This window comes from Talpa europaea (genome assembly GCF_964194135.1).
Source record: "Talpa europaea genome assembly, chromosome: 12".
NCBI lineage: Eukaryota > Metazoa > Chordata > Mammalia > Eulipotyphla > Talpidae > Talpa > Talpa europaea.
The window spans coordinates 92,058,153-92,071,029 of NC_140079.1; the positions used below are offsets into that span (position 1 = coordinate 92,058,153).

Below are 12,877 nucleotides of genomic sequence, written 5' to 3' on the forward strand. Positions count from 1 at the left end.
TCCCCATGGTTTGCCTCCCTCTAGAGGGAGGAAATCCAGGCCCTGCAGGTATAGTTAGTAAAAAAATGACTGTGTGTATGTAATAGTGACAGCAAACTGACAAAACGCTTGTTAACTGCTCTCTTGAATGTAGGCCCTGGCTTTCAATATCCGTTCATTCATTCATTCATTCATTCATTCCTCCAACACATATTTGTTATAGGCACTGGTGGGGCTACATCATATAGTGAAACAGGGAAAGTAGGTAGATGTCAGCATTTGAAGGGCAAAATGCAAATTAGCAATTCTGGAGCGGGTTACTATAAATGCTGTTTCAAGTTTAATTTGAATGGCCCTAATAAACAGTGAATTATGCTGCTGTTTAAGAGCCATTTGGATGCAAGCACAGTAGTTGGTGACAGATAAGAATGCTCTGGTTATGTAATTTTGGCTGGAGGCCGGTTATCATTTAGTTTAAGCATCTATTTCCAATGACAGGAAGTAAGGAACAGCTGAATTGAGAAAACATGAATCTGTTGTACAGATCTGGATAAGAGGAGCCCCAGTTGGGTCTGACAAATGTTGAGATAGCAAGAATGTTATTTTTAAACCTTCGAAAATAACCCACAAAAGCCTGGGTGGTCAGAAAGGAAAATGGAGGGAATCAGAATTAATGAAGAAATCTTAGATCAGGAGACAAAAGAAGGTAACAGCAATGAACTGACCTTGCTTATTTGCAGCATCAAAACCCTGAGCTTCCTGGCAAAGCCTGAAGGGAAGACAGGAGTGTTCGTGGTGGCTGTGAGTGCCATTAAATGGGGTTGGTTCTTCAACAGTGCAGGTTTCAGCTGCTCTTAGATGTAGATTTGTTTTTAATCTGCGGGTTGCACAGTCACAGATTCAACCACTGGATTCAACCTTTTCTACTATGCAGAGGTTGTGCCGCAAACCCTGCATTTATCAAGGTTCAACTTACTTCCCCCCTCCTCCCAGGAGTAGGAGCACCTCTGTGATCCCAAGTGAGGAAACTGAGGCTCACAGATTCTCAGGGTCAAGCTGCAGGGAAGTGGCAGGGAAGAATGTGGGACACAGCCATGCCCACCTGCTGCCTTTAAAGTGGATGAGTTCTTGCCAAGTGAAGAGTTTTGAGAACTCCCATTCTCTGCACTCCTGGATCATTCATTATAACATTTAAACTTTAATGCTCCACTCAAGCACCCTGCAGCATTTGATGTTCAGACTGGATTCATTTAGTCCCAGCAACCACTCATCCACGGGATGTCAGAGATGAAATATGAGTTGGCACAAAGATGCCTCATTAATCGCCAATACAAAGAGAAATTTCTCTGATTCTTGCAAAGCATTTTATCATTGCCTGGAGGCTAGAAACTGTTTCAAGCCCCCTCCTTACGACATTATTTATGGGCAAACATTAGCTATGCGGCCCTCAGTGTAAAATCTTAGTTGTTGCCCTTTGAGCTGACTTTCGAGGCTTCTGCAGGGGTATGAACTAGAAGAATAACAGCCAAATAAGTTAGACTGAAGGCTACAATTGAATATAGCTGCCCCCAGTTCTAGAAGTGAACTCCCAGCACTAGATCCACTTTTGCAGCTTCTCCAAACCTATTCTTATTACTGAGCAGCAAAAAAGAATGGACGTAAAGGAAAGAAAAGTTAAACCTACCTTAGTTCACCATCATCCTCCACTTCCTGAAGGCTTTACTACCCATCTGTGGCTTTCTTGAGGACAGGGCCATATCGCGCCCCCCTGTGTGTTCCCAGGGCCCAGCCCTGTGTTCAGCACATAGTAGGGTTTAATAAATTCCTGCTGAACTAAACTGAACTCAGGTGACCTCATCTGACTGTAGATATTCTTGCCATAAATTCAAACAAAGGTTATCCCATTGTGCTTACTCATGGCTAATCACTGTATTCCATCCTTTGTTCAATCTGAAAAGAGGCACAGCACACAGAACAGACTGGCCAACAGCAAAACTGAAAAAGAAAGGTCCCTGAAATGTGACAGTCTGGTCTCCCTCATTTAGCAGCAGACAATGGCCACCTAACAATGGTAGGGGTACTGGGGGTTCTCTCTGGCCCCTCAGCCTCACCACCATTCCACTGGGCCACACCTGTGCCTGCTCAACACCACACAAGAGGAGGGGACAGTGAATGAACAGCAGACAAGAATTAAGTCATCATTTGGCCAATGAACAAATTAAAAGTACATTAAAATTAAAAGCGACTTCGGTTTTATAATCAAAGAGAAGTAGCAATTGTCTTTCCAGAAAGTAGCACTCAAGGGAAAAATCAGTATTGCCTAGCGATAGCAGACAGCTCTGCTCCCATGCTGAGGGGGTTCTAGGATCACCTGAGCCAGCTGAGATGTGCTTCACTGTTCTAGAGCTGGCTGATCTCAGGTAACAATCAACTTCTCTGATTTCCAGGGGCATTCTCTGTAAAAGGGGATTGATGGAACAGGAGCTTACAAGGTTATTAGAAGGGTGGATGTGTATGTGAGGGAGGGGACAACTTTCTCTTCCCCTCTCGATTCTTCTAAACTGGCAAATTATTGAGCCTCCCTGGTGGTGCAAGGAGTTAAGCACCGCACTATGAAGCAATCCATAGCCTATGCAGCACGAGTTCGATCCCTGGTCTGGGAGCTACCCACATTGCAAGCAGCCCTCTCCTGTCTCACCCGCTGCTCCCCTCAGCAGTGTATTTCGTCAGTCTGCCTGTTCTGTTCCCCACTCTGTCTCTGGTGAATCCTCTCACCCCCCGCATCTCTGGCCTGTACCCCAGCTCTTATGTGCAAAAATAAATCTTTTTAAAAAATAAAATAAACTGGCAAATTATCAATTAATATCAGACATGTTGACAAGAGAAAACAATACAAAAGTAAAAGTTTAATAATTGCATGTATATTTCCTGTATACACGGGAGAAACCCTGTAAAAGCAACTCAACAAAATGGCTTCAGTCATCTTAAATAACTTCAGTTAAAGAAAAAGAAAGTAGAAGTTGCCACCTCTCCACTGATAAGAGGTAGGGAGACCTGGCTTCCCAGGAGGAGTGAAAAAGATCAGGTCTCCAGAGACAGCAAGGGGGACCCTCAGGGAGTTTCCTTTAGACTTTGTCTTACTCTCTTACAAAGGGGCAAAGTCCACCCAGCTTTCAGAGCCTCCTCTGTGAAATAATCCTTATGCCAAAGAGACATATTTTGGGGGTGGCAGATTTTGCTCCCCGACACATGTAGAGCAATCGGACCAGTGCTAATAAGCTAATCAGTGAGCTAGTTACCTCGCTGACCATTCATACCATTAGCACAGCAGTGGCCATAGCACAGTGTAGGGAAAGCACGACGTGGAGTTAGTACCTGAATGGCTGACACCTGCTAAATTTTTTTGTTCACAGTCCCCTTAGCGCAGCGCCCTCTTGTGTTAGTGAAGGTGGTGGTGAAGGTGGTTAGTGAAGGTGATCCCCACAGGGTCTGATTGTTGTGGGGTCCGATCATTATGGGATCTGATCATTAGGGGGTCTGATCACTGTGGGATCCAACTACTGTAGGGTCCGATCATTGCAGGATGTGGGCATTGTGGGGAGTGATCATCGTGGGGTCTGATCACTGTAGGGTGTGACCACCCCTGTGGGGTCCATCACTGTGGGATCTGATCAGGGTGGGCTTTCCTGGGCTGACCAGAACAAGGCAGGATTGAGGGTCCCAAGATAACACAGCAGGCTGTGGCTCATGAGCATTTCCACCGGAGCAATCTGAAGACAATTTTTGAACCCCGTCTTTGTTAGGGGAAAGATGTGAAGTCCCAGCACCCAACACCCCTAAAGGCTACAGGATGGCTCTTCTTTACTGAGTGGGTCATGCAAGCTGAGCACCAGAGCTGAACTGTTCAGGACAAAAGGGTCCGGAGAGGCCAGTGATGTTTCTAGAGAGGATTCACAATGTATTGCTTGATAGGTGCAAACAAAGCCCTCTTCCCCACCACTCTGTGGAACTATCAACAAAGCAAACCCTCCTCATGAAATCACTGTGTAGTTGGCTTTGGGGTGGGGGAGGGCGCTGGAGTCAAGTGCTGAATCAGCCTGGGGTGGCCAGAGAATACGGAGGCAAGGCCACTGGGGTCATGGGTATCACCCACCCTACTGAGCACGCATAGCTGAGGGACACAATGGGCAATGACAGTTCTGTGCATGCGCCAGACCCAGACCCCCCAAGTAGGTCTCTAAACACCTTCAGTTTACACAAAGGAGACTCCATCTCCAGATTCTGCAGCCAAGAAGAGTTTGTCTCTGTATAGAATCAACTCTTTTCTTTAACCTGTTACCTCCTACTCTTCCTTTTTTCCCCTCCCACAAAACCTCCGGACTTTATTTCCCGTTGGGGCACATTCCAAGATTCCTACTTGAATCAGTGTACCCCAAATTGCCATTCTTTGATCTCAAATAAATGTGCTTTGCCTTTTTAATTGCCTTGTTAGTTTTTAGGTTGACAACTTCAAAACCAGGTAACTTTGACTCCAGAGACTTATTCTCAACTACTGTGCTAAAAACTGAAGCCCAATTTAATTAACCGCAAAATTACTATATGAGGGGGGGTCAGGCAGTGCTTTTGCTATCCCACTGCTCAATCGAATTGACTAAACTCAAGGAGGGATGGGTGTCTCCATCCCTCCCACCCAGGTGTCCAGGATGGTTCTGAGACAACAGTCTTCCAAGACAGGCGAGAGCCAGGTGTCGGTAAGCCTGACATCCACCCATGAGTTCACTTATTTTTTTTTTTAAGATTTATTTATTTATGCATACAAGAGCTGGGTTACAGGTCAGAGATGTGGGGGGGGGGGGTGAGAGGATTTACCAGAGACAGAGTGGGGAGCAGAACAGGAAGACTGACTGAAATACACTGCTAAGGGGAGCAGCAGGGGAGGCAGGAGAGGTCTGCTGCACCATGTGGGTTGCTCCCTGGCTGGCAGGGGATCAAACTCGTGCTGCAGAGGCTGTGGATTGCTTCATAGTGCGGTGCTTAACCCCTTGCACTACCAGGGAGGCCCCCATGAGTTCACTTATCAACATACACTGAGGGCCGACAAGGTGTTCACACAGGCCAGGCACTGAGTGGAGGATACGAGGCACCGAGAAACACACAAAAAGAAATCAGAGGCTCTGACCTCAAGGAACTTAAAAGACTCGGGGAGACAAATATGTATAAAATGAAAAATATCTGTTGGACCAGAAAGTCTTATTTGAGAATGTCTTAACTTTCCATAAGATGAGGAACAGATGAAATACCCTGAAATCTGACAGATGGGCTCAATTACTTCCAGTTTGGGTCCAGCAGGGGCATAAGAGGCCTGGAAGAAAAGCCATTTAGCTGAGTTTAGAAAAGCAAGCAGAACTTAAGTAGGAGAGAAGAGGAACTCAAGGATTTTTTTTTTTTTTTTTTTAAAGAAAGAACATATGCACAGGCACGGGACTGGCACAGGGAACTCCAAGTGGTTCTGCTTGGCTGGAGGGCACCACCCAGGACAGAGGGTACAGGGTGACGAGACCCAAAGGAAGGAAGGAAATGACTTGAATGCCAGGCTGAGGGGGGTCTAGTTTCCTTTTGCAGTTCCAGTTCTCAAATCCATGACCTAGCAGTGTACCCCAAATTCTGTCTTCTCAGGTGTGCTGCCCAAATTCTGATCACAGTCTCAGTTCATTTCCACCTCAACTAAAGACGCACTGTGCCGTGAGGCCTGTTAGAAGGGATGTTATGCCAAGTGAAGGGAGAAGGGAGTGTCAGTCGGGGCGGGGGGGGGGGGGGGTGCTGGAAAGAAGGGCAATGCACAGCGGGGGGCAGTATAACAGCAAGTCACTGCTAAAGAAAACCCAGTAGTAGGTGCTAGAACACAGGAAACCTGGCCTCCTCACGACATAAGAGTACCAGCTGGGATTATCCAGTTTCTCTCAGACAGGGGCCCAGGCAGGCGATGCCAGGATCAGTGAATGCCCTAAAGACCCTGCAGGTGCCAGACTTAGGAGGCGTGCATTTTAGTTCCTGCAGCTTCTTCAGTGTCATTTTGAATCATTTAATCCGGGTTTGAACACTAGCTTTGTCAACAAAGCTTTTTCTTCGTCACCTTTCTGAACCTCTCTGTTCCCTGGTTTTCTCCTTTGCAAAATGCAGATAACAGAAGGGACCACACAGGGCTGTTTTGAGGCATAAGTGAAATAACGGATTTATGATAAGCTCTTAGCAAAGCTCCTGGCTCCAAGCAAGTACTTGGTCTCTGTCAAGTGTTACTGCTCTTTTTCGCTCTTCGTGTGGAGCATCCAGAACCCTAGCATTCACATCTCTGAGGGAACACAAACACCCAAAGTATCCCCTCAAGTGTAAAGAGGAGGGCGTCCCTGAGGCTATTTGTATGGGGGGGGCTCCAGGACAAGAACTGGTGCTGACTGAACACTCGGGTGCCAGGCTTCCCTGGCAAAGCTGTTTACGGCAGGGCATCTAGCACAAAGTAGAGAAGGAAACCGCCAACAGGGGGAAGGGGGTGATGAATCCAGAGCCAGAGAAGAGGTGAGAACAGCTTGAATGCACGTGTAGGAAGGGCTTCCCCAAGACGTTTGGAACAGACTTCCTGAGCACTTTGGCACGTGGATTAAGCCAGGGGAGCTGCAGTTGAGGCCCTGCAAGTGGAGGAGAAATCTGAACCCTTCCCTTAACTACCTAAAAGAATGAAAACTGGGGGTATTGCCCAGAAGTAGGGTTTTTTTTTTCTTTACCAGAAATAACCTTCTGATAGGAAAACCCATCTACATGGCAAGGAAAACATGTAATTACAGAATATCTGGTCTCAGGCATATGAGCCCCCCTTCTCCCCCATGTGAGCCCCATCTTCTGTCCTTGATGCCCAGTCCCTATTCCTTTGCTCAGGGTATAAATACCCTCATTTTGCCCCACTGACTTCAGAACTTACATTCGTGTCTACTCTCCATATGCATGAGAGCAAACGGGTTCTTTTCTCCTCCCAATCTTTTCTCCTCCCAATCCCAACCAATGTAAATTTGATTGGTTGGCCAGCCCGAAAAGAATCCAGATTTGGGCCTCCCTGGTGGCGCAGCGGTTGAGCACTGGGTTGCGAAGCTGCCCGCAGCCTCTGCTGCGCCAGTTCGATCCCCGGCCACGGGGCGAGGATCCCACATGGCGCGCAGACCTCTCCTGCTGCCCGCTGCTCCCCTCAGCAGTGTACTTCGTCACTCTGCCTGTTCTGCTCTCCGCTCTGTCTCTGGTGAATTCTCTCACCCTCCCGCGCTTCTGACTGTACCCAGTGCATGTATAAATAAATAAATAAATAAATAAATAAATAAATAAATAAATAAATAAATAAATCTTTAAAAAAAAAATCCAGATTAGTTGGGGACATTTCCTCTCCACCCCTGCACACGCATGCAACAATCAGGAGGAGAAGACCCAAGACACTGGTCAATGCCAAATGCCCAGGAAAAGGGCAGGCAGGGAGGCCAAGCAAGGCAGAAGCCGGACAACTCCTAACCGTCAGACAGACAGACAATCAGGCCTGTGTGTGCAGAACTAGATGTGAGTCTGGCAAGTGACCAAAACTCAGTCTTCCCTCCCAAAGGGATCATTTTGAGAATAGTAACTTGATGGTACTGCGATAAGGAACTACTGACTGAGAAAAACAAATTATCGATCATTTAGAAATAAAATAAATCTAGAAATAAAGAAACTTCACAAAGCCACTGACCTCAAAACATTTTTCTTTCTTTGCTTGGTGAAGCAGATTTGCCATTCCGGGAAGCAGAACTGGAAAGATGAATGTCTCCAAATAATCTTTGGGGGAACCTAAAATAAACAAATTCCCACTCAAATGGCCCAAATTAATCTGGGAAAAACCAAAAAAGATATTGTTAATGAAATGGCATGACCTTAAATCTTATCTGGAGGAGCAAAGTTTGCCACCCCTAAGTATTTCTTTTTGGCATCAGGACTATTTCACACGAGAGGCAGGTAGAGGACACTCTTTGTACTGAAATCTCCAACTCCTATCCATGGAAAGCAGACGCGCGAGTCTGCCTACCAGGCCTGTTTGCTCTCTCTGCCTTTCCTGGTGACCTAGCCCTGAGCTTCCTCCATCTTGTGTCATTAGCTGCAATTACATCAGCCATTACAGCTAGTCACTCAGTTTTTAGTGGGTCTCAGCCATGCATGCAGGAGATATAGGTATTATTATTAACCTCCTTGGTTTTTCTTTTCTTGTCAATATGTTCATTTGACTATTTGCCAGCCTAGCAGAACCAAGAGAAAGAAAAGGAATGGTCCCCTCTCCCCCACTGCTGAGCTGGGCTGTATCACCGAAGAAACTTCCAATCTCTCTTTGCCTCTGAGCCCCTGCAGCCAGGTGAGGATGCAGGGCACGTGCTACCCAGGACCAGGGCCAGGCCACAGGCTGGAAGGATATGAGCAAGGGTGGAGCAGTAGGAACTGAAGGCAGAGAGGAGTGGGGTGGGGTGCAAGGCGTTGAGCAGCCTGCAGCCGCAGACATGGCGGTGGCAGAGGCTGAGGGCAAATCACAGGGATGCTAGCAGAAAGAACAGAAGAAACCAGAAGGAGAGGATTGGTATCAGGGAGGGCTGGAGGCACTCTGGCCAGGGAGGAAGAATTAAGAAGCCTCCAGCTCGGGCTTCCAAACACAAAGCAGGGCCACAAGATTTCCTTCTACTTTATGCATTCCCCCTTTGCATTTAAAGCACAATCAAAGCATGTTTCTTGCTATCTATCATCTGCACAGTGCATTTCAATCTCAAAAGATCCATCAGTAGAATAAAGGCTACTTCTCTTTAAAATAAAGATTAAAAACAGGAACACATTCTTTCTTTTTTGTGTGACCTCCCTGAGGTCTGTCTGTCCCTCTCATCCCTACCCTATGGTTTTGCAATGTTATAAAGCCTCGAACTATAAAAGAAGAACTGTCCCTTACTTACATGTTTTTGGGTGGATTTCTTCTGAACTAACTGAAGGACAGGGTGGTAGATGTGAGTCTGTGGTCAGATGAGGCACTGAATAAAGATGCTCTGCATTGAAGCCATGGAAAACCAGGTCCTCAAATGACGAGACCTGATGGGGAGGAAAAATTCACACATAGAGTTTAGATAGTTGTATTTTCTTTAATCACTGGACAAAAGGATAAGATGTGATATCATATTTCAGGTTCAAGGGGAGCACACTGAGCACAAACCTTTGCCTTTCTTCGTGTCTGAGACACCTATCAACGGCAATCAAGGAATAGACCCCAAACAAGAAAAGACTAGGACCACCGTGGTTGAGAGATTTCCAAACATTTTCCAAAGAAACTGGGATAAAGTCTGTGGTCAGACAACAGAGAAGAGGAAATGGCAGTCCAGAGTCCATGGGAAGAACTGCCCCCAGAGGATATGTTCACACCAGCATTTTACACCCAGATTCCCCTCCTCCTTCCCAAACACTCTTCTGTAATCAAATCAAAAAAACAGCCTTGGAAGTAGTAGAACCACTCAGGGTGCCAGGCTGGTGACCAAATGGAAAAACAACTCACTATTTAGTTACAGGTTCCTTGCCTACTTACCCTGAAGAAAAGTCTTCAGTGGACAATTGGTCCAAGAGCTCCAGGTCAGTGTTTCTATTCATAGAAGAGACCCATCCAGAAAACAAACCAACGGTACAACAGTAGAAGAAAACCATACTGGCTATGTAGAAAAATCCACTCAGGCATCCATTTTAAAATTTGAATAAACAAAGATCTCTACACAGATTGAAAAAAACAGCATAAAAGAGAATGATCATGATCTACCGACAGAAAACAGACACTTATTGAAACACAGTAATTCAGGGAAGGCAACTGTAATTAGTATCCTCAGAGAAATCTAAGAAAGCATTGCATGCATAAAGCAAGGACTCGATGCAGTGAAAAAGGAACAATCACGGACCCAAAAAGTTCTGAGACACAAAGATCTCCAACAGTGGCAGGTGGTTAAATGCACTACAAGTTTAAAATGGTCAGTTTTGGTCCCATCCCTATGACTCTACTCAAGTGTCTTCATCTCTCAGCCTTGTTTATTTTACTTTTTTTTTTGGTTTATTTTAAACTCTATTATTTTCTTCTTTCATTCCAAGTGTTAGCACACAACCACGGGGAGCCCTGGGGCCCCCAAACTTCCATGCTTTGAAGGGGTTTGGCTATTCATGTACACTAAAACAAAAGACACTCTTAGTGTGAAGGACCTTAATATTGGGTTGTTGGAAAAATCATGACATATATTCTTCTTTGAAAACATAGAAAAAATGCATCATGACTTTTCTAACCACCCAATAACATTAATGTGTATAGAGAAGAAATGACATTTCCAAATGAAACACCCCAAATTACTCATCCCCTCATGGGTAAATGCCCAAACAGGGTTGGCCCAAAGTAGGGCCACTAAAGCCTAAAAGCCTGCTATAAGTCTAAGCCATCTTCTGGTGGGGAACCACAGGAAAAGGGTGAAAGGTGCCAGGCAAGTCTGGGACAAAAGGAGCAAAATCAAAGTACAATCAAGATAATGGCCACCACCGGCAGCCTCCCTCCTCTCTCTCACCCACGTCTTTCGAATATCTCTACATGTCTCTACTCTCCATGTCTCTTTCCAAGTCTCTGGTGCAAGCTCAAAACTGCAAAGCAAGCTCACCTTTGTCTCTCCAAGTCCACGTGCCTTCACCTGGCCACTCTGCCCATTGTTAAGTTGTACCTTAACATGGTACCTCTCCTCACACAAGGTATACCTCCTGAGGACCTCCCTTCCTGGCTGCCCTGTCCTTGGCCCTGTCTCCTGAATGCAATGAAAAAGGAACAATCATAGACCCAGGAAGTTCTATGAAACAAAAATTCCATCAGTGGCTGCTGGCATGTAGAGACCTGCCCTTGTGCACCTGTCCCTCACAGACATGGCACTAACTTCACTGTGTAGAACCTTCTTCATCCAGGATCTCACCTGAGCCCCTCAGAGGCTTTGTTTCATAGTCATGGATTTTCTGTTTCCTTTAACAGATGCACAAATTGAGCCTCAGAGAGACTGCGTGATACCTTGTAAGCCACACTGTTTGCAGCAGAACGAGGATTTGTCACTATTCTGGTTCTAGCTCCAGTGACCACCCACTTCCCACTTCCCTAACTCATGACACATCTGACACCCTCTAGCCATCAGTGCTGTTCTCATTTGAGAGCCCATCATTGGAGGTTGGGGAGCCCTGGGTGGTACTCACAGTGATCACAGCTTCCTGTTTGACATTATATCCCTCTGGAAAGGGAGGCAGCTCAGCTTCAAATTCTAAAGGCAAGGAGGAAAAATTCTCAATTCCACACTCCCTTGCAGTTTGTGATGTGCATTTCCTTTCCTCTGAGTAAAACATTCTTAAATTTTATTTTGGTTGGAGGTTTACAGAAATGCAAAACAGCAGGCCATTACAGCTTAATAATTAATGTGATCCGCCCTATATAAAATAGCTAAGAGGACTATTCTCTTGCATCAACAAGTTAAGGCTTTCTGAAAGAGTTTGAGACTCTTTTCCCAAGAGGGTACAACTTTAGATACTGCCACCAAATTAATGATAACTACAGGAACTAGGAGGAGGGAGAGAATGGAGAGGGTGGCTAAGGGAAGGCATCAATAGGTCCAGGGAGGACAAGGCTGCAAAGGAAGACAAGAGCATGATGGAAGCGACAAAGGGAAGGAGCCGTCCCTTGCAGATGCAGGGGTGGGTCTGAAGGTAACTCTCCCAGATTGGAGGCACACATCTGGAAAAGCAATCCCATAAGCCCTCACTACTCAAGGTACGGCCAGCAAACCAGCAGCCTCAGCATCCTGGGAAGTTAGACATGCAACATCTCCACGCCAGACCGATGGAATCTGAATCTGCGTTTTAATGAGATCCCAGGTGACTTTGGCACACGGTGAAGTTGAAGAAGTCCCGCTGTACTCGCCAGTAGTTCCCTATCATGGCTGCACAATAGAATCACTAGGGAGCTTCCTGAAAATACCCATGGCTTGGATCAAACCCAGAAATCTTGAGTCAACAGGTGTGGTGTAGGGTTTTAAGAATAAGTATTTTTAAAGTTCTCCAGCTGATTCTAACGTGCAGGGAAGTAACGTGCTGGTTTCAAGACCGATCAGTCAACCTGTTGGAGAGTTTAATGTAAAGAACATGCCACACAGGCGCCAGAGGCAACACCAACTACTGCTGAGAGGACAGAAAATGCCCATGGCTGTTGCAGTTACATACCTAAAGTAGGGACTGGTAAAAATATTTCTGGAATGATAGATATTTTTTATTTATTTATGCATATAAGAACTGGGGTGTAGGCCCAGAGGTGCAGGGGATGTGAGGATTCACCAGAGACAGAGAGGGGAACAGAACAGGCAGATCTACTGAAATACACTGCTGAGGGGAGCAGCGGCGAGACAGGAGAGGTCTGCTGTGCCATGTGGGTCACAGCTCATTAGCCTGGGATGGAACTAATGCTGCAGGGGCTGGTGATAGCTTGATAGCACTGAGACATTAACCACTGCACCACCAGGGAGGCCCTGGAATGATGAATATTTTAAAGCAATCACAGTCACTTTTCAGGGATGAGGGAAAACAAAGTTTTTGGTCAAGATAGTATCAATGGAAAACAATTGGACATGATGCCAGTTTTATTCCATTAAATAGCTCCTAGTTCCTCATAAGGAGGCAGAGCATGTTTCACCCGTTTCAACCTTTCTTTTTTTTTTTTAACTCTTAGGTATCAGGCTGGGGACAAGAGCTTCAGGCTGCAGGCAATAAACAATATTGATTCTCAATACCAGCAACATTAGTTTTCTACAGCTGT

General features: G+C 45.9%; 1 protein-coding gene across 1 annotated transcript in view; it reads right to left on the minus strand.

Annotated features, from left to right (window-relative positions):
- The window catches only part of IQCK (IQ motif containing K), a gene marked incomplete at both ends in the record, with an annotated part of 92,096 nt that overhangs the window by 74,731 nt on the left and 4,488 nt on the right, over positions 1-12,877 (minus strand). The window contains 3 exons of the mRNA XM_084249372.1: positions 7,742-7,839; positions 8,979-9,111; positions 11,272-11,336. Coding sequence (XP_084105498.1) covers positions 7,742-7,839; positions 8,979-9,111; positions 11,272-11,336 — 296 coding nt within the window. The remainder of the gene's footprint in view (positions 1-7,741; positions 7,840-8,978; positions 9,112-11,271; positions 11,337-12,877) is intronic.